This window comes from Pteropus alecto, unplaced genomic scaffold, assembly GCF_000325575.1.
Source record: "Pteropus alecto unplaced genomic scaffold, ASM32557v1 scaffold88, whole genome shotgun sequence".
NCBI classification, from domain to species: Eukaryota; Metazoa; Chordata; class Mammalia; order Chiroptera; family Pteropodidae; genus Pteropus; species Pteropus alecto.
In genome coordinates this window covers 12,938,661-12,961,389 of record NW_006494611.1, presented here as the reverse complement: position 1 = coordinate 12,961,389, position 22,729 = coordinate 12,938,661, and the positions used below count along the sequence as shown (strand labels likewise).

Here is a 22,729-nt window from a genome sequence, read left to right as displayed (position 1 = left end):
CCATTAATCTGGTGGAATTGTTTTTACATTTCACGCAGCCCCTGAGCCTTCAGTCACAGATAATGATGGCAACAGCAACCCCATACACCACCTGGTGAGATGTCCTACGTGGGAGGCACCATGCTAAGTGCCCAGTGATCGTTCTCTCTTTAATCCTCACAAACAATCCTACTTTTTCCATTTTCATACGAGGAGACAAGGCACTGAGAGATTCGGGCACTTGTCAGAGCAGGCACGGTTTAGTGGAATCGCAGAGCTGGAACGTGAGCCATGTCATGGAGTACCATGCAGAGAATACTCTCAGGCACCTTTACATACATAACATTTCCCTATGACTGAGGAGGCAGTGCCTTCCAAGGGCCCAGGCTTGAGCACCAAAGGAAGCAGGGGGCTTAAGGATGCTCGAGCTCCACCACCAAGTGCCATGAATGCATGCCTGGGGCAAGCGGCTCCAGGATGCAGGGCTCGGAAACAGGCAGTGTCTCCACCTCAGAGCAGTTAGGTTCCCCTGAACAATACCACTGCTTTTAGCACTGCTAACACCCCTCACAGGAGCCACCTTACCACGTGCCCACCACTTATTCTAAGGGCTTTATGTGCTCAATTTCAGGGGCCTGCCGGGCAGTCGGTGATTCAATCAGGTCCCTTCTTCTCCTCTCAGACCTAGGTCAGAGGATCAAATGCTTTTCCCCTTTCCTCAGCTGAAACAGAGCATCATTACTGGTAATCTGAGAGAAAAGAAAACCAACCCTCAAAGCTGAGAACATAAAAGCAAGTATATGAAGTGAGTCTACACAGCAGCCTCTGCAGCACGTGTCTCAGAGAGGAAAAACCTCCGGGAGGGGTAGGACGGGGTGGTCTCTCTCCCCCCGGGCCAGGCCCTTATTTGTAGGAGCCCACTTGACGGTAGGGTCCATGACCACACTCAGTAAATATTTGTTGAATGAATAAGAAGTCGCATTTTCTGAAAGCAAAATCAGCACACATGATCTGATGAAGGGTATGTTTTGGTTTGTGCAATTATGTATTTAGATACTCTTCCACAAGTATATGAATTACATCACATTTACTTAAGGTTCCTAGCTCCTGACATCAGTGACTATGGAGTGAGTCATCAAAATGATGGAAAAAGTAAGACTACAGGGGATAGGCTGGGTGTCCCTGCCTCTGCCTGGAGGTGTCCACTCCCACCCCTAGAGACAAAGAGGCTTGGGGCTCTGCCTAAAGACAAGACTGCCACTCAAGCAGCTGCCTCCAGTCCTGACTGGTAAAAGCCATCAACTCTAGCTAGAGGGCAGGAGTACCCCTAATGGTAACTTGCAAGGTTGTCGGCACTATATGCCACTTTAAATAAATATAAGCTCATCTAAACCGGCTTTCGCTTTGAATTTCCTAATTAAAAATAAATCTGCCTCTTTTCTAAACTTCCCTTTCGCAGTCCACCATCTTATTTTTGGCTGTATTTTTTTTATTTTGTCCTTCAGTTTAAACCCACGTTTCCCCTTTTTGTTCACCCAATTGCAGAAAGATCCATGTTGGGATGTCCTTTAGCCTTGCCAACAGCTGCGGTGACTCAGGCCCGTCTTGTGAGGAGAGTCTATCTTTCTAGAGCCCTGCTTGTCCTGTTCTGGGGCTACCAGACCTCCCCTCAGCATTGAGTGACTCTGACAGTGGCTTTTATCCTGCTGTCTTTTGAGCAGCCTTGGTCAGCACTTCCAACTCTATCTCTCTAGCTCTTAACTGCATACAGTCAGGACTCTTGGCTATAAAACTGGCCGATTGACTTTGGACCTCCTTTACCTCGCCAGTTTTCAGAACTCACCCACCCAAAAAGTGGGGACCAGACACCCCACTTTCTGGCTTTATTCCACCCATTATCACCACTTTTTCCTGCTTCTCCACCAGAATGACAAATCAGCACTCAGGAAATCCCTCAGAATGGATTTGCTTTGGCCAATTGTTTTCTTTCTGATACCAAAGCCAACATGCTTTTTCCAGATGTGTAAGTTTTTGCACATTGTTTAAAAACAATATCTAAAAGCTCTAGAACAGAGTTTTAAAATGTATCCTCTCTGTGGGATCACCTAACGTTGGAAAGACAGATATTGTTTGTCCATTGTACCGAAGGGGAAACTGAGGACCAGAGTGTTGAAGGCATTTGGCATAGGTCACCGAGTTGTTGAGTCTTTGCTGTGTTCAAATAGACCAGAGAAAATGAGAAAAGTGCTCTCAGGCTAATTGAGGAAGATCCAAGTTACCGAATATTTAATAAAACAAATCAAGTCCAAAAGCTCAGCTCTCAGCAGCCTGGGTTGAGTCAGTTTTCGGTTAAGAAAAAGCAAGCCAGGAGAAGACAGTTAAAAGAGCTTATCCTCGAGCTAAGATGCAGAGCTGCTGCTGAGTTTCGTGGGGATTCAACAAAAACACACTCAAAGAATAAAGTGAGAGTGCAGAACAATCATTTTAGGGCCAACTGTTTCCAATGGTGCTAACTGGTGGGCTCTGAAGGAAGTGAGCAGTCCTGGCAGCTGTGATTCTAGCCTGACTCCAACAAGTGGATCAGCTGAGGCAAACCCACTCATTTTAAACCCTTGGAAACAATCTGTTTCCCTTTGCCTCAATTTCTTTCATCTGCAAAACTATTAGGCGTGGTAAGACTGTCCAAAAAATCCACCTTCAGATCTATTATCTATATAGGCCTTTCTTTTGAGCTCCACACACACACACACACTCAGCTGCCTTCTAGACAGCCCCACCTAGGTGTTCCTCAGGCATCTTAAACCCGTCACGTCTCAAACCAAACCCAGAATCTGGTCCTCCACCTCCCATCACCCTGGCCAGGAAGCCCACAGAATCAACCCTCTTCTCCATCTTGTTCCCCAAACCTAATCAGTCACTAAGTCCTACTTATATTCCCTTCCATGAGACAGCTCATTACCTGCCTGGTCACCACCTCACCACCTGCTCACCTACACCTCTGCAATAAGTGTACCATCACTCCCCTAGTCTCAGCCCTTACTCCCTCCAACCATTTTTGCAAATCACTGTCAGTGATATTTCTATAGACGTTCTCGTCATGTCATTCCACTGCTCATTTTTTTTTTATGCAACAAGCAGTTATCAAGCACCTACTGCATGTCAATCACTCTCCCAGGTGGAGATTCAACAAGGACCAAAACAGACAAAAAAATTCTAGCCTCACAGAATTCACTGTTCAAAACCATTTGATGTTTTCAGGAAGAAACAAAAACTGTCTGGGGGGAGGGGGTCTAGCCAATCTGGAGACGGCAGTTTCATCTCACAGCCTTTTGTACAGATGAAAAAATTTACTTTTCCTATTTATAATGTTTCTGTTTTTCACTTTTTATTTGCTGTTCTTCCTCTATAAAGCCTTCCTTTCCTTCTCCACAAAACAGACGCCCTCCTGGGTCTCATCACTGCATGTACCACACGGACTCTGACTGTTATTTACAAGCCAGTCTCCCCATTACACTGATTTTTTTCCCTTGAGGGCAGGCAGTTTATTTGATTAATCATGCCTAGCACTGTTGTTCAATAAATATTAGCGTAATAAACGATTCTATAAAATTAAATGCCTACGTGGACACAGATTTCTGACACATTTTAAAGCCCTGGGAAGTCTCTACTACTTCATATAGTTCTTCAGGTAACGAGAGGTAACTTGTGTTTTGATCTTAAGTTAGATTAAGGAGGAAAAGGTGTTTTCTCTGGTGTACCACCCCTTAGGAAAGAACGGCTTCTTCTTGAGTGTCACCTGCTGGCCAAATAGAGTAAAGCTCTTTGGTTGGGCAAAGAATGTATTAGTGCTAATCAATGCTGAAAGGCTAAGCAATAATGAAAAGAACGAGTAGTCTACACTGCTGATTTATAGATCTGATAACTCTACAGAAAATAAAATACAAAACTGGAACGCATTGTGATCGCAACTATAAAAATATATCTTTTTTAGAGAGGAAGGATAGTATTGTATTAGGATACTGGGCCAATGGGTGAATTTCTTCTTTTCTCTTCCCAGGTTCTTTTAATATTGTGATATGTAATTAGCTAAATTAATCCTATTTTAAACTGCAGACTGTCCAAGATAGGAAAGTGGATTTAACACAACACCATCACTTCTCCATTGACCACAAAGTTTTTGAACTTGGACCATCTGTGACTCCTCTTCAGTCCTCGGGTTGAGCCAGAAGCTGCCTGCCTTGATGCTGAGTGAGTTGGAATCTAGTTAATTAAGATTTATGGATACATTCACTTATTCAGCAAACATTTATTGAGCATTTTGCTATGTGTCAGGCACTGTACTTAGGATGGCTCCTCACCAATTCCACATATGGGAAAACCTTACTCATTTGAACAAACTGGGAGAACACCAAGCCTGAATTACTGAAAAAAATCCCCAAATAGTAGAATAGCAAGAGGGAAAAAACTCATCTGTCACTGCCAAGTATTTCACGAGAGCCAGGCTAGGGCTGAAAAGCAGAGGTCTTTGGAGACCCACTTTGATGATATAAGTATGAGTGTTTGGTAAATTAACCCATCAGCTATCTTTATATATACAAATATACAGTGATAGCAATTTGCTCTTTTAAGCAGTTTGCATTAGTCCTCTTTAAACCTGCTAACACAATATTATGAATAGTTGCTTAAATTGTCTTTTTAATCACTCAAAAACAGTAAATCATAACACACGTTCTGTTAATTTAGTATCCGATTTTGAATCAGTATGGTGCAGACCAGAGTTTGCTGCCAACACCAGTCCTCTGGCCTAGAACTTCACTGCTCCTACCCTGGCTGTAGCTCTGCCAGCCGTGAAGCCTTGGACATTACACTCCCTCTATATGCCTGTTTCCCCACCTGTAAAATGGGGATTAAAAATAATGCCTGAACTTGGAATGCTGAGAGGACCAAATGAGGTTAAGTACATAAGATGCTAAGCATAGGACCTGGAACATGGCAAATGCTCAATAAATTGTTAAAGTTATCACTTCATTCAAGACCTGTACACCTAACTCTGACAGCCCATGAGCACTGCTTTCTCTTCCGAATACTTTTAATTGAAGTATAGTCTACTTCGATCATTTGCCACTTTGCCTTCTTATTTACTAACATTTATTCGTGTGTGTGTGTGTGTGTGTGTGTGTGTGTGTGTGTGTTGTCCCCAAAACTATTAAGGGACTATTTCTCACATTCTTATTATAATACCTAGCATAGTGCCTTAGATCCATTAGAGCTAAGGGAGTCACTCAGCTGGCCACTGGAAGCAGCATTTTTGTCTGGGAGATGGGGGTGAGGAGGCAGAGGTGGGAGATGAGGCAGCAGGATGAACACTGTGCAATCTTGACAACAGCAGGGGCAGGGAGAGATCTGGTCCGGTCACACACTGGGCTGTCAGGACTGTCAAAGTGACAAAGTTGGTCACTTTGACAAATAGGTGGCCTCAGGGACCAAGGAGAGTTTGTTAGGAGCTGTGGCCTTGAAGAAGCCGTTTATCTGCAGGTAGCCTAAGGTTACCTGGTGGGCTTCATCTCAAAAAGCACATCTCTGGGACCTAGAGGACCTGTGACTTGTTATCTCTGGAGCTGAAGGCACAGTTCAACTAGTTCTGCAAAGGAGAGTGAGCCCCAGAGCCCAGAGTGGAGGGAGAAAGTGGGGCAGTCCAGATGCTGTATCTGAGCTTTGGCTCCTCTCTGTCATATTGGTGGTCTGACCTAACCTTATAGTGGGTGCAAGAGACTTTATAACCAACCTCCTCCAAGATGGAACTGTCTTTCAGGACTGGAAACTCTCTCTAGCTGCTGTCTTAATACACTCTCAGTTTTACCTTATGCTCTAAGGTATATTGATCATAATCATTAATATATATATATTTAAAGAAGAAAAATGAACAGAATAGATTTAGCTAGAGATTTGGTCACTACCCTAAAAAGATAAAGATATTTTCCAATTTTCCCGTGAAATACCAAATCCCAGCTAACTGACTCAAATACAACTACTTTTGCAAAATGCCCAAGTGACTATAATATTTGCCCCCCCAAATCCATAAACTCAGCATTCAGATCAGGTCAGGCTTCTGTGGATTTACCCAACCGAAAGGGAACAGTTGTGCCTTTCCTTCTTATCACACTTTAAATAAGATACTGATATGGTGGTGAAAAAATGAGCTATTTATAGCAGAACAAGCTCTCAAATCTGTTGGGTGCACCAGGCACGGGAGATGCAGTCCTTGCCCTCAAGGAGCTTGTAATTTACTAGTAATTATAAAAATATAAGAACATAATTCAAGTCTACAGCAACCGAAGGAAATGCCATACAAGGTACTGACATAAGATTGGGCATAGGAAGGCTCAGTTAGGGCCTCATAACAGCTAAAATGCTTGCTATTTGCCACGTATGCTGGTGTGGGCGAGGGCAGCGTTGCAGCATTTTCAACTGGAATGGTAAAGTGCTGAGATAATTTGGCAGAGGACGCAGGATGGTTTAGGGGAGGGGGAAAAGGGGCTGGCTGGTGGTCGCCCTATGAAGAAGTGAGTGAGGTATGCACGCATAACCCAGGCAGAATCCTAAGAATGGGCATGGGGAAATAAAGCAACATCTCTGAGAATCAGATAAGTTAGCCCCTCTCGGCCTTATCTTTCCCTGTGACAAGGACTCACCCCCACCTTAAGCAGTCACATATGCCCTTCCCACAAGAATCAGCTAATGAGGTGAACTTTGATTCTAAGCTCAGAAATAAGCTCACATTCTAATGATAAAGATGCCAACACAGAGGAAAGCTTATCAAAGGTAAGATGAATCATCGCAAAACTAATTTGGAAGAGAAGAAAACAGAAGAAAAAAATGAAGACTAGAATTGAGTTGCTACTTATCACCAAACTACATCATTCAAAGCCAATAGACTGCCACAAATAAAACACACGAGTCCAAAACACAAGCTTCTTCCCATTTTTGACATTTCATACATTAAGCCATATAAATAAAATGGCAACTTACTATCCAGGAGGCTCTGAAGAAATTTCCGGAGTGGGGCTGACTGCTGAGCTCTGTAAATGTCAAAAAAGAAAAAGTGTATATGATTTATTTTGATTCAGATGTTTCAAGCCAAGGAGAAAGAGAGAAGTCCCTCTCGTTTCTTAATTTAGATAGGGACCTCTGGGTGTTGGGGAGCCTGGCTGGAAAGGTCTCGGGCTGGTGGAGGATGGTGCCCTTTCCTTGGGAGGAGGATTTCTGCACAAGTGGGTGTTCTCTTCCTCTCTGATCTTTTGCCTCCCAGGGGTACAGCCAAGGCTCTGTGGGTGGGTCAGGAGATGGTCTCTTGGCTTATATATACCTTCAGTTGCAGGCCCATTGGGCAAATTGGTCTTCTATCTATTTAGCCAACATGCACTAGCGAAGTGGGCAGCACACCCCCCACCAACTTACCCCAGGCCCCAAACCCCCTGCCAAGCCACCACAGGCTCCTTCATGCACCCGAGATGCCACAACCAGAGAGAGGGTCACCCAACACTTTAGGTACAGAATGTACAAAAATGCATTTTAAAAGACCACACTGTTTAGATCACTTGTTTGCCCCTGCAGATTTAGAAGTGTGAAAAGGGGGAAAATGCAGTTTCACAAAAGCTATCAATGCTCATCTCAGCCTGAGTCGGGGAACATTTTATAAGATTACAGGCCACTATGCAAAGGAAGAAAACAATTGAGAGCTACATGCAGAGAAAAAGCCACAAAATTGTGTAGCTTAGGGTTTCTGTTGTTGAAGAGGAAAAAAAAAAAAGCAAAGAGGTCAATATATTTGCTTTTAAAAATCATATCGTACATCAAAGAAAAAGTTAACTTTTAAAGATACTCTTATCTTTAGTAATGACCATTTCAAAGAAAACAAGCTACCTGGAGGAGAGAGATCTGAGGGAAGAAGAGAAAGAGAAATACCAGGAGAAAGAAAAGGAAGGAGATTGTGAAAGAGAAAGGGAGTGAGCAGCCTTCGTCAGGGCTTAGCCACCCGGCCCTCGGCCCTCGGCCCTCGGCCCTTGGCCTACTGAAACATCCACCCTTCACCGGCAGGGTCCGTCCGTTTCCGAGGGCACCTCTGCCCCAGGATGAACGCCCTGCACCCTGTAGTCCCCCATTACTCCCCAGAGAAGGCATCCCTTTCACCTCCACAAACATCCTCCCAGCCCTTTGCCTGCATTGGTCTCTCGGCCCAGCCTCTCTCCTTGGACTTCCTGCCTTGGGCATTTGTCCCATTCTCGGCCTTCACCCACCTCTGTGGACAAAGCCCTGGTCTCCATCTTGGAAAATTTTTGCAGGACCCTGCTGAGTCCTCTGGGAACATCCCACATCCTACCTTCTTCCATGATCACATTTCTGATCAGTGATGTACCGACCCGAGGGATCCTGATTCCTCCCCACGTACTCCAGCCCCCATTCACTGCTCACCTAGCAACCTCCAAGTTTTTAGAAACCTCTTGGTCATCGAACCCTTCCGTCAGTCTATTTTGGGGACCTCTCTGGGGCACCGGGTCATCCTCACGCCTCTCCTCTCGCTCCACCATGCACTTTTTCTCCTCTCAGAACTGGTTTTTCTCTGACCCTCCCCGCTTGTCTTCTTGTTCCGTGTCATCCAATATCCCAAGGCATAGTTGTTGGTCTCTCATTCTGTCAACGTGATTCTCCCTTCAGTCTTTCACCTACCACCAGGTAGGGTGTCTTCATCTGCTCCCGAGGCATCATCACTTCTGTTCGAGTGACTCCAGTTGACTTTGTAAGCCCCTGCCACTCTCACGAGCCCTAGTCTTAACATTTCCAACTGTCTCTTGGATATTCCCTATGTGATCCCCAACTAACACCTCGAAAGTAAATTATCTAAAATCAACTCCTTTCTCTTACCCATCTTTTTCTCCCCATCTTTATGTGGCATGCTGATGTCCCCATTCTTCCAGATGTCTGGCCAAAACTCTAGAGTTGTCTCCATCCCATTCCCCAATTCTTTGTTCTTCACACCGATTAGTTACAATGTCCCACTGCAATTTCCTCTGTGACCTCTCACATCGACCGACCCCTCCCTTCATGCTGGTGCCACTGCACAGTATGGGTTTTCACCACCACTGCATGTCTGGACCATGCAGTAGACTTCTTGCCCTCTCGACCTCCACCTGGAAGGTTTCCCTTCAATTCGGCCTCTTAGAGTGATAGCACAAACCTTTGAAAAACACTTCCTGAATTAAATCATTGGTTTGAGAGCAAAATCAATCATTTCCTTAACCACATTTTCTGAGCTTCTACAATCTGGGGTCAATTCTCTTTCCCAAACCTACCTCCCCCTATTACCACCCCAAACTTTCTATTATAGCCGAGTTCCACTTTATTCCTTGAATACATCTTAAACATGTTTACTTCTATGCTCTTTACTCTGCCTCAAATGGCTGCCCCTACTTTCGCCATGTTCCGAAGCCCTATCCGTCCTTTAAGAGCTCAGCTAACTCCCCCGATTTTCCACGAGATCTCTCTCTCCTGGCACATAGAGCCCAAACCATTCATTTAGCACTTAGCAGGCACTGCTGTGTCCTGTTGGAGATCTTTTATTTTACGAGTGTGACTAAATCATCACGTTCCTGAAGGCAATGTCCATTTTTTGGTGCTGACTTAGAACCTCCCTCAGCATGTCTCACACATTTAGGGACTAATGGGCAACATTGGTACCTAAACCAATGAGAAGGTGACTTATGAATCAGACACTTCTTTGTGCCCACCCTGCTCTGGGCAGAGATCTAGGTACCGGAAACCATGTGGGCCCTCAGAGGGGTGGCAGTTAGTTCAGTTGTTCTATAGCTAGCTGCCTCCCATCCTCACATGGTACAGAATCCCTCACTATTTCAGACTGCTTAAAACAGTGCCCCCGATTCCTTCTTGGGTGACCCGTAATCTCAGTGCTCCCATTCTGCCTCAGCTCACTTTAGGACTTACCTGTAGCAACAGCTGTCACCCTAGAACTAGCTCACACCTTCGATCTCGCAGTGAGTACAGCTAGTTCCAGGCTCCACCCCCGTTGGAAACAACCCCTTTCCCATCCATCACCTCCATGCTTCAATCATGTGTCCTGCGGCCCACGTTTCATGCCTCCTCCAAGTTCTGACAGGGTCTAGGCCTGACCACTGGCCCCTGCTGGCTTCCTCATCCTCCATAGACTCTGGATTCCTGAACCCCAACTCCCCTGATCTGCTTGCAGTTCTTTCTGACCCTCTCATTCTAGCTCCACACCCCTCTTTTCCACTGGCTACTGCCATAACCCCCTGCTTTCTTTATCCCTCCCCTGGGTTGAATCTCTGGCACTCACATGACTTTTGGCATCCAAGTCACTCATGCTGGTGGTCTGACATTCCCTGTCTCAGTTCTGCTTATGTATAAGACGATTCATTGGCATTTTCCACCTTTCCTGCCATAGTCTGTGGACCTTCCCAGCCTCTTCAGCAGTATCCTCACTCTTTTATTTTCTGCAACGATCTCCTTTCCTTGTAAGAGTCTCTCCTGTTTTGTCAGAGAGCCCTGGGAGCAGTTCTCAAAACACTGGGTATTTTTTGTCCCCTTGGGAATCCATTTACCTTGGACTCTCTTTCCAATCTATCTTTTAATAAACCACATTTAAAAAATATCAGTGCAGTTGAGTTTCAAATGCTTGTTTGTGGCTGGGCATCTTGCCTCTAGAGCGAATATTTTCTTGAGAACTTTCTGAGCTTTCAAATTACAAATACTACTCTGATAGTGCTATACACATTAAGAGGCACTCAAATCACGCTGCTATGCTTTTGAAAATGACCTATGAGGTTGGTATCTTCCAGGGCTGCAAAAAATGACACACTGCCGAAAAAAAAATGGGTCCCTGAAAATACAGAGAAGGTATACCACGGCAAAGGAAGGGAAGTTAAAAGCGTCACCCCCTGAAAGCAAAGGAAGAGAATGATAAAGAAAGGGGGGAGCTGTTAAAATCACCAGCCACCCGGTACATATTTGAAAACCCCCCTTTAAGGAAGATGCCAAGCTCAAAAAGAATCCAAGCGAAAATTAAGTTGGGGAAAAAAGGGAATCTAAATCAGGAGTCAGAAAGCCATGCAGCTTAAAAATAACCAGCATAATCATTCATCACCTCGACTACATCAAAAACCATAGAACAAAGAAAAAAACAAGACAGTTTGAAAAGGAACTGACAGCATGAGAAAAACTCAGAAAATACCTGTGACAGGTTTGCACTGGGTGCTTTATTAAGCGTCTCCATTTTTTCTAAATCTGCCTCTAACTCTGTTTGGCAGAGGTTGAGATCTTTTTCTAGATTAGTCTGGTTCAAGAAAGAAAAGATGGGAAAGAATGTTTTAGTTTAGAGGAAAGGCAGAGAGAATGGAAGGTTAAGTTTGAAAAATAAATTTTTTTAGTGTTATATTTTAATAAGGCAGAGATGGCATGATTAAAACACGAGAGCTCACCGGAAATTAGTTAAAGCCATGAGAACAGAGAAAGCAACATTAGGCATAGAAAATATAAATCCTGAAGTAATCAGAGCTCCAAAACTCTATTCTATTGGCTAAAGAGAACTACAAATACCACAAAAACCTACCTTTAAGGAAACATCTATTTTCTCTTTTTTCAGAATATGGTGACTGTGACAAATACTATATGTCAGAAGAATAAATCATTGCTTTAAAAAAAAAACAACCTCTAACCATTAGTATAAGTCTTAGAGACTTTGTTAAACAGTTTTATCACCAAGCCAAAAAAAAAAAAAAAAGTTGAAGGTTAAAAAAAAAAAAAAGTGATTTAAGAAAAGAAAAGAAAAGAAAAACCCCACAACACACTCACACTAGCCAGGCTAGAGAGCACACACACAGCCCACGGAGGAGGCACGGAATTACCTTTCTATCCTCTCTAGGAAGGATAGAGCAGTCTCCAGGAGTATAATCCCATATCTTTTTGGGAGGCTGACGGGAAGCAGAGGAGGAAATGAAGAAATGAGCATAAAGACATAAAGACAAACATGGAGACTGGCTCAAACAAAGAGGGGGCACACTAGGAGAACTGTATCAACACAGAAAGGTGAGCTAAAGCAACGGGACCGTACGCTAACTGGGAGCTTTGTTTCTACGTCTCAAGAGTAAATCATTGTTGGAGTCCAAATATTGAAAACTTAAAAGAAGACGCAAAGGAAAAAAAAAAAAAAGAAAAAAAGCATCAACACCCATTTGAACCAAAATAGAAATTTTAAAATTCCTAACCGTTCTTTTCAAACTGTGATTGACACTGAGATTCTACCTTTTTGAAGCAATCTTCTCTGCCATAAAATTCATTACGTGTTAATAAACGTGTGAATTTGGAGATTCGGCCCATGGAGGGTATACTGAACTAAATGTGTTTTCTGTGGTTTATGGCAATAAAATCTCTGTACAAAATGGGTGTTAAATTTTGTATTGTATAATGAGACAATTTTTAAAATCTCCTCCTCCTGTTTAAGTAGACTTTGATAGACTGCTAGTGGTAGAGGCATACCTGCCCTCTCCCTTAGAAAACAAAGTCTACGCTTTGAATTTAAACGGCAGGCTAGAAGGTTATTTTTGTTTTCTCCTTTAACTCTTCAAGTTAGAATTAGAGCTGCATTCCGAAAACAGAAACCTGCCAGGAGAATTGCTGAAAGTTTAATGAGGGAGGGGTTCCAAGGGTAGGACATCTGGACGCCAAAGCCACTTCTAACTCTGGAACCTCTGTCCCACCAAGTAGACCTTCTTGTTCTGCCTTCTGAGACTTGAAATTTCTTATACAGTGACCTCTGAGGAGATGAGACCATTAAAAGCCCCTGGAGTTTTATGTGTATTTCATTATAACCAACTACGGAAGCATTCAAATTAGTTTACATAGTGACATTCTGCCTTGAGCTTATAGAAATCACATCAAATTTCTGTAGAAATTAGAGGGGGAAAGAAGAAAAAGCTGACACTTGGCCTCCTTGTAATGAGTTTGCAATGAAAAGTAATCTGATGTCAAGGTGCATTCATTACTGACAGCAACAGGTCAGTAATGTGATCTCTGCATATGTATATTCTACAATTTGTCGAGTGCGTGCTATTAACAATTATCGTTCATCTTTAAGCAGTTTTCCTCAGGATTTGGGTACTGATTATTTTGGTAAGTCTTCAAACATATTATCTTTTATTACTTTAAAAAAAATTATTATGGTGACATTGGTTAATGAAATCCAGTAAGTTTCAGGTGTACAATTATCTTTTATTACTCTAAACGACCTGCACATTTAAGGAGGACTCTAAGGTCGATACGAGGAACACTCATGGCTTTAGAAAAAATGAGTTTGGAAGAGTATCTCTTTAAATAATTAAGAGGCAGTTAGAACAATAGGGCGGGGGTACAAATTACAGGACGGTCCCAATATACAAATGGACTGTGTTCTCAACATTTCTTTAGTTTGGCTGTGTGGTGCTCAGGCCATAGTTTCCAGTGGAAACAGTGTTTATTTACTAAACTCTTCACAAACCCTATTTAACATATGCTGGGACTAAAATGCTGTCTATTTCTAACAAAAATAAAATGATTTGGAATGACATTTAGTAAAACAAACCAATCACAATTCATTAGGAAAACCTGTTTCATAACAGTTCCTAAAAGCTAGTATTTAAAATAAAACCAATTTAGGTATTTGGTCAATGAGAAGATGGCTAGAAATGTGTGGATTCTAAACGGGATTTCAAAAATCAATGGCACAGAGTCTTTATTATAAATAATTTAAAGCTAATAGCTTTTGATTTCCCTGAAGAAGTATGTCATTATTATTATATATACCAATCATGGTCTTTTGTGGGGGTAGAAGGGCCGAACTACATATATCGAAAAGTTTTTCTGTGAAGTAACTGAGCAGGTTTTAAGAAAAAGAAAAAAAGGAAAGGGTTAGGATACTTTTAAATATTTGCATGTGGAAAAGACTACATTAAGTAGATTTCATTGAGTGGTGGACAGCAGAATAAAAAGGGAGAGAAAAGAAAAGTGAGGTGTGCATCAAAGCTTTGGGAAAGGGCGAGGACATGGTGCACACTTTGGGTTGGACGCTCCCCTCTCCATTGGTCGCTAGGTGGCGCTGTTCATCCAGGACCGCTCAGCCGCTATTAAGAGACAGTGGTCTAAGGTGGGAGGAATGATTGCTCCTAATACAGAAGATGCCTTAACTTTGAAACAAAGCTCAGCATTACTAAATCAGTTTAATAATTCCAGAGCACCAGCTTAATTTGTCTTTGTCTTAATGAAAAATATACACCACGGAATTTAACATTTAACTGAACTATAAAATTAATTCCTGTCTGCAAATTATCATTCCAAACCACAGTGATTTAAGTCTCACTGCTTAAAGTCTCGATGTTTATAGTCTCATAGAAAAAAATCTAGTAAAATGTTTTATTTGGATATATGTAGCCCCTCTACCTGTAAATTTTTTGGAGCTGAAATAATTAAGATTTAAAGTAACTAGAGTTTTAAAGTCAGTTTCCAGTCATTTCCACTGAAATAATGAGCTCAATTTTCCCTGCTGTTTGATACCCTTTTGGGTGAGGACTAAGACAATCCTCCTTTAAGTGCCAAAAATCAATTTGTACCAAAGCCAGTTCAGACACATCACAGGGAAGCTGCAGAATATTATTAGGCTGAATACTAAATTTGTTAGAATTCCTAACTCCTATTTTAAATTTTGAGAAATATCCTACCTCATAGAGATCATTCTCTAAAAGTCACCTGAAATGAGGTTGCATGTGTGGATCACATCTGCACAGAGAGGCCCTATTTGGCCTGCTCTGGCACTTCCCTTGCATTTGTGCTTTTAAGAATTCTACTTAAAGCAGTGGCAATGCTGGTCTTTTCAGAGTGTTATGCATTTTCCTGCTTGTCTTCAGTATGTCATAAAGACATTGCTCAAGGAACTGAACCAATGGCTGACATTATGCCATCCACAGGCATGTGATATTTGTTGCTAGTGGTGGGAGGTCCTAAGACAAGCAATGATTTAGTTGTGTCTCTCTTGGATTTTCTGGCAAAAAGTATGGCCAGAGCTCACTGTCCTTTCTTGGTGAAGTGAAGTAATGAAAAGCTCACAAGTTGTACGAGAACAGACAATCCCACACGTGACAACCGACACGGCTGTTCGCCACTTCCTGAATTCCTTCAAATTAGATCTGATTCTTTAGCAGCAACAATGCATCGACAGCATTATTTTCAAAGGTGTCTATAACCACTGAAGCTATTAAACTTACCGGTTTCCCAAACTCCAATTCCGAAAAGAATTTATACCAAGGTTCATTCTTTAAATCTATCTCTTCTGGGCTTATATCCCGACTCTATAGGGTTGGTGATAGGGATATGGAAGAGAGAGAAGGATAACATTATGCAAAGATTACATAGGAACAGGCCAGTAGAGATGCAGTGGTTTCCAGGTGTATACAGCAACTGTCGTCAAGAGCAGCAATCATCCATTTTTACTGACAGCAAACTCAGGGAGCTAAAACAGGTGGAAAAGGATGGGTTTATAAAAACAAAGACACTGAGGCAGGGAGCAGGGCATGAATCATTCTCAGTCCTAAGGCAGAAGAAAAATGGACTAGATGGAGAGCTCTGCCCCACACTGCTGCCCTCCACAACCAATCTGAATATGAGCATAACAGTGTTCCCATATCGTGGGAGAAAAGCAAGTCCTTATTTCTTCTTTACAAAGAACTATTAGTTACGAGCAAATAACCTGGTGAGCACACCAAACATTTAGCCATCTATGCCAGGTGAGTAGAGCAAACAATTTTTATGGGCTAGTCCAGTTTTAGTACTTATTTGTAAGGCTGCCTTAAAGTTTTCAAAATAAATGCACATACTGACACTTTTATAAAAGCCAATTTGTTAATACTGCATCTTTAATGGCACATGAGTAGGTGAGAAACCATGTCCCATACACAGTAAAGGGAAAGATGGTATAAGTAAAAGCAGAGGACACAAGTTTAAACAAGTACCCATGGAAGATGAATACAGACGGAATATATTTTAACAAATAAATGTTAAAGAACTGGTAAAAAAAAATAAAATAAAATAAAGAAGGCGAGGGAAAAGCTGAATAAGACAGATAACAGAACAACAGGCAGGGGAAAATTTCTGGGTTATGTTACAAAAATAAATTAGATTTCTCACTTTACATAACTCTAAGAGGTCGTTCACACAGACTGATAATTGACTCCATGGGATTTCGTATTTAATCGAATATTTATAAAGTTCTGGTACCTTGCTCTGTGGAATAATATGTTTCTGGAAATAATTAGTTGGAAAATGAATGCCTGGAAAGCACATCAGGTTTCCCTTAATAAACTAGAGATATGTTCACATCAGACAAAAGTGTTAGAAGTTCATAGCTTAATTAAATTCATTTATGTAGAGATGTTTCAAAAAACCTTGATAGTCATGAGAGAGAGGGAGGGAGGGAAGGAAGGAGGGAGGGAGAGAGGGAGAGAGGGAGGGAGAGGGAGGGAGAGAGGGAGGGAGAGAGAGAGATGGTGATTTTCTGGCAACAATATGAAATATAAAATGTACATTTTCCACTGAGATTGAAAACAGTATATAAGAAACCTCACTGCCTCGGGGCCACACCACAGGAGGAAGGGGGCGGCAAGCCCTGTGGGCACATCTTCAACACAAAAGATTCACAGGCAGCTCCTCCTGGACACGTTGTTCTTAAGATTCAGTTAACAGGCCTTTTGCAGCTTGTGGAAATGGCTATAAACTTTGTTAGTGACCTTTACCAATCCCTTTTTCTAAAACCCTTAGAAGAATCTTTACCATTATTTCTACTTCTGCTTTAAATAGAGGAAGATACGGCAGAGAACTTTAACTGAAGTTCACTGACTATATGTTAGTTGAAAGCAAAGGTGTGACAGAGAGTCAGGTTAACTTCCTCCAATGGTCTTTAAGGACTTAGGGTTTAAATCTTGAAGGAGAAGAAGGCATGTTCCATCTAATAGTTTCTGTAATTATGTAAAATAATGGATTCTGTATTTGTTCAGTGAAATGAGGCCCAATACCTACAAGGCCACAACTGTTCAGGAGGAACAGTTAAGACATTGGGACATCCTAGATCCTTATATGATGGAGTTTCACGAAATCTATTTCATGTTTATTATTTTTAGAGACTATTTATAAGCTGCTCTCTGGGAATAGGTCAGGTTTGGTTGTTGTTGTTGTTTTTTTTTTAATAAAACATACCAACTCTTTCAGGAAACTGCCTGAATGTTTCGGTAGTCAGACCTGAAAGAATTAACCCATTTTATTGCTGAAGGTTGTTTGCAGAGAATTTCACTGCTGAGGTTAATACTGTGCCGAGAATTGAATCAGGAGATGTGTCGACCAGCCTGGGCCTAGAGCAGCCAGCCTCAGTCCTTGAAGCTGCCCCGAGAGAAAGTTAAAGAGGTAACGCCACACGGCACTAACATCTGCGTTTGATTCTGCCATTTATAACTCAGCCGTAGATCCAATTATGGAAGGGACAGAGAGCAAACGTCCTTCTGGTCGCACCGCAGGATCTCCAGGCAGGGCAGATTCCATGATGTTGGGCTACATTCATCTGCTGCCGGGGGCTGTTCTTTGCCCAGCTTGGCAAAACCCCAGGAAAGGGCAGGTGACTCGCCAGGAAAATGCTCGATTCTTCTCAAGGGCAGTTCTGTTGCTCAAACAGGAGCCAGAGACTTAGCTTCCAATTTTAAATAAATAACTCATATGAATGCGGTACATTCATTTGCACAGCATTTTACAATGTTCATGGTTCTTTTACCCACATGATCGCATGTGATCCTCTCACTCAGTACTTCAGGAAGATCAGCAGGCCAGAGGATACTTCTATTTTGCAGATGAAAACACTGAAGTTCGGAAAGGTTAAATGACTTGTCTCAAGACATAAGGCAGAGTCAGAATTTAAACTGAGAACTCAGATCTTCCAATTCCTAGTCCAGTGCTTTTCACACCATACCATATTCCACCTCTCATACTCCCCATGAGAAGAGGGTAGACCCAGTTTGCGGATGACACCAAGCTACAGTAGGGCTAAAGCGACAAACTTGATAAGCCAAGAAGGAATTCAAAGTGACTGTGAACTGGAAAGAAATCAAGTTCAGTAAATCTCCCTTTTTTTCACTTCCAAACATATTTCGTGTCTATAATAACTATTTTAATGCCTGTCTTTCCCATTATACTCCCATGGGAGCGAAGACTCCAACACCTAACCCAGGGCTTGGAATATACAAGTTATTCTATATATATTTGTCGAATTGAGGTAAAGTTCTCCAAGGGACTTTGGAGGAAAGTAAAAAGGAACAAAGCCAGAAAAAGGCTATTTCTAACAAAGCAGGGACTGACCAATTTTCTCCAATTTCAAAGCCGAAAGAGAAGATGGATTTACACTGTGATAAAAGCGGGGGCTGAGTAGTTATAAAGAACTTCATGTGAGTTTGCCAAATAGCTGAGTAGGTCCTCAAGGCTGTAAATCTCCTCGAGAGGGATTCTGAAGGTAGTATGGTAGTACAGTGTTTTATCTCTCCGGGATGGTTTGGGTCCACCTCAGGGAAAGATGAGTTCTAAGGCAGCCTTTACAGTCTACCATCCAACTCTTCCTGCAAACGACGGGCAGATATGCCTATGAGGTCGCAGTTTAAACTGCCAGGCTTAGGCAAACATAAGTACCTCAGATAAAACAAAACAAAACAAAAAAATTGTGCCCCCACCAAAGGAAATTGTGCATTTCTGAGAGCAAATTTAGATTCTACATCTGTCACCATTTAGTATACTTGTCCACAGTTAACAATAGTGTGTGTGTGTGTGTGTGTGTGTGTGTGTGTGTGTGTGTGGTGGTTGGAGTGTGTTCGTGGGGGTGTCCTCCGATTCTGGCAAACCAGAGATAATGGATGCCAACAGGCAAGACTCACACACTGAAACTGACATAGCAACTTCTCTGTTCAAAAATAGCAGAAAATGTTCAAATATAAAGGACTAATTCAACTACTATGAAGAGTAGACTGAAAAGATAAAGATTTGACTGAAATTTCTCTCTGATGAAATTTCTTGTCTTTGGAAGAAGAGTGCTAAATAGAGTGAAAGATGCTAAATTAAACGACTTGATTTAATGACTCGCCTTTGGTGTTTACGTCCCGTTATGGATCAGCCTAGGTCTTGGTACAGTACAGGAGACCTTCCTGTGTAGGAACACCGAGACGGTGCTTTGCAATCCATGTGTATGATCACGACAACTCTCCAAAGAGAGCCACTACGGGAGACTGTATATTACTGTTCCAGCTCTGTAAAAACAATATAAGTGATCCCAAGGACTCTGGTATGGTAGATGTTTGTAACCCTTGTGGCATCAGGAGAAAAATAAAACTATGTTGTTTTTTTCTCTTAGTTCTAAATAGTGGTCAAATTATTAGGAACCAAGGGAAGGAGGGGAGAATAAAGAAGAAATTAAGAAAAGGGATGAGGCTTCAATAAAAGCAATGACCATCTATGAACAATAATTTTGCAAAAACAAAAGCACCCAAAGGCCCACAGAGTCTCTGAAATCATTTGAGTGTATTGATATGTGATGGTGTGTCCCAGCTTGTTATTCAAGTGTCAAGAATATACCTAAAACACATGACTTTCTTTCTAGGGACAACTGTGTGGAAGGTTACTTTCCATGTTTATTGTCTTCTACCAGGGAGAGAGCCTCCAATGAAGGGTGGAGCCAGAGGCAAAATTCTCTGAACTTTCTGCTTAAAATAACTGCAGTGCAGAGTAAATGCTGAAGAACAACGATATTAAAGCATTTCTGTGAACTGCTGACCTTTTTTCCTAATTAAAATTACTTATCCCTTTGTGCTTTTAAAGATGTCACATTTTTATTTTAGTAGAAGTCAAATCAATTATTCCTTAGAGCAGAAGAGGTAGACAGAAAATAGCTTGCACCCATATTTCACAGGCTTACTTATTCCATACTCAGTGTGGTAATAGCGTTTTAATAAAAACCAACCCCCAGTATGATAATTCTCCAGTATGATAATTCTGCTGGCACGGCTAGAGGGCTGAGATGTTTACGGAGCTTTGGAGAATCCCTTTAACCATGATCAGAATTCTGAACCAGCTTTTTCAAATGAAGGGTGAATAAAAGGAAGAGTGATTGGCAGACTTGTTTGTAAAAACTCTTCCCTGTTTCACAGAAGAGGCTGCTTTTCCAGGGTGGTCTGCTATGCCCACACAGGTCATTTTCCACATTTATAATTGCTTGGAAATGTGAACTTGTGTTTTTTTTTGTGAATGTGAAACTTGTCCTCAATTTTGTACTTGTCAGAAAAGGAAGACTTAAAACACATATCGTAACAGCCTGGAGCTTTTACTCCAAGTCACAACATCGTATTAATTATTTAGCTTTTAATGATGCACTACTAATAACTTCTACAAAATTTATGCGTGTTCGAAAAAGTCACTTAAAAAAAGCCCGGCGTTAGTCCAGTTAGTAATATGCTTGCTAAATTAATGGTTAGATGTTTAAAATAAGACAGCAGCAAAATCAATCTTTACGTTAGTAGAAAATTTAAAATTAGTTAAAATCATGCACAAAAAAAGCACGAGAAAGCCACAATAACAGGATTCTTTCAAAGCAGACTCTCAGGACTTATTTTATAAACACCTGCAAAAATGAAAAGGGTAAGAATACTTCATTTTTTCATTGTCTTCTAAACAAAACAAGTCTATCTCAAGGGAGAAAGAACGTAATCCAAGTGCACAAAGCATCCGGATTAAAGACCATGGGCAGGGTGAGACAAAAGAACTTTAATATGCACATTACCATCTTTTCGTTGGTCAGAACGGAGGACTTGCCCGGCTGATATTCGTAAATGCTTTTGGGCTCTGCACGGTATTTTCTTGTATCCACTTTCTTATCTGGGGGCTCCCAGTCGTTTCTGTACAGAGAAAATCCTGTTAGAGCTATTTTCATGAAAATTGGCATCCGACACAGTTTGACTTTGGATGACTGTATTCTAATCAAGGAATTTTTATATCCAACGCTTAAAACAGGAATTGGCACGAAGCATTTAGTTGTGCTGGTTCCTTCCTCAAAACAAACAGCTGAATCTGTGTTCTCTTCACAAAAGGCTTGAGGTGTCCTGTGCTCAAAACCAGGAACCAGGAGAGCGGAGAGGAGAGAAAGAGAAGGGAGGGAAGCAGCAGCAAAGCTGGCTCTGGAAAAATCCTTCACCTTGCTCTGCTCTCCTGAGCTTATCATTCCCCAAACATGCCTGTACTTCCCACTCATGCTAGTGCAGGGAGAGAGCATGTGAGTCCCGGAGCCAGTAAGCTGTGGTTCCAATCCCTGCCACAGCGCTTGCTAGCCTGTGATCTGGGCCAAGCAGTTTACCTCTTGCTTAGTTTCTTCATCTGAAAAATGGGGTCATTGTAAGGGTTAAATGAGACAGTGCATGTAAGTCACTTAGTAGAATACCAGGCCCACAGTAATCACTCAGTAAATGTTATTTGCTATTAAAACCATGTTCTTCCCTATTCCACACTCCACTTCCATAATCACCAAAACTGCAGCCTTTGGTATAGACACTTAACCTGATGCAGTGATGGGTTTCAGAGGATACATGAATTTGTAGAAATTGTTTGCAAATTTTTTATGCATATACATTATTGCATTTTGCACTGTGATGATATTTACTTGTTCCTGCAAGGCTATAAAACTTCTCGAAAGCGGGGCTAATGATTTATGCGTGCTTATATTCCCCTATAGCATTTGGTTCAACAAGTCCCCAGGAGATGAATGAACTTGTAAAGGATACATGGGTACACTCAGGCTTCTTTTCAAATTAACCATCAAACTCCTCAGGCAGATGTCACTTATGCATGTGTGGGACTTTTAAAACAGCCATTCACTTGTCAATGAAGATGAAAAAGGTATGAAGGTGTGTCTTTAAGAGAAAAATAATTTAGCTTGGCTAGAGCCTTTTTTATGTTTAGAAGTAGTGAAAGATGGGGCTGGAAGATGCATAGGACACTAGTCCAGATGGCATAAGAAGGCTGCTCCACAGCGCAACAAGAGCTCGATGAAAGAAAATTGGGTCATTCAGTTCAGGCACTAAGAGATGACTAATGTCATCATCGCAACCAATCTAAGCCTTAATGTCCCAATAATATGTGTTGCACAAATAAATTGGTATCAAAGAGCGTGGCTTTATATTAAAATTATATTCTCTGCTATAGACCCTGTCAGTATGCACAATGAGTATAAAAACACCTGACAAATCTTACAGCTAAGATTTCTTTTGTGAAAAGGTAAAAAGCGATGATAATTATAGTCGACATGAATGGAGCCAATACTAAGAGCCAGGCACTACTATAAATGTTATATGTAGTATCTTGTTTTATCCTTGCAACATCCCTACAAATATAAAATTTATCCCCATTTTACAGATAAGGACATTGAGACTCAGAATGAATAAGCCACTGCTATTAAGTGACAGAGCAGAGATTCAAAATCAGGTCTGCTTGTCTTGTGGCTCCAAAGGTGTCAGCCCCAGCAGAGGGATGGTACTTTACCAGCAGATTGTGTCTGAGAGCCTAAAACCAGAGCTGACTGGGGATGAGGCAGCACTTACCTGTCAGGGCTTGATTTTAGTGAGGA

General features: G+C 41.8%; 1 protein-coding gene across 1 annotated transcript in view; it reads right to left on the bottom strand.

The window, feature by feature from the left end:
* The window catches only part of SORBS1 (sorbin and SH3 domain containing 1), a 156,157-nt gene that overhangs the window by 39,032 nt on the left and 94,396 nt on the right, over nucleotides 1-22,729 (bottom strand). Inside the window, 6 exon segments of the mRNA XM_006925933.3 lie at nucleotides 7,009-7,058; nucleotides 11,243-11,344; nucleotides 11,916-11,981; nucleotides 15,303-15,386; nucleotides 20,894-21,008; nucleotides 22,704-22,729. The exon segment at nucleotides 22,704-22,729 is cut by the window's right edge and continues 12 nt beyond it. Of these exon segments, the coding sequence (XP_006925995.1) occupies nucleotides 7,009-7,058; nucleotides 11,243-11,344; nucleotides 11,916-11,981; nucleotides 15,303-15,386; nucleotides 20,894-21,008; nucleotides 22,704-22,729 (443 nt within the window).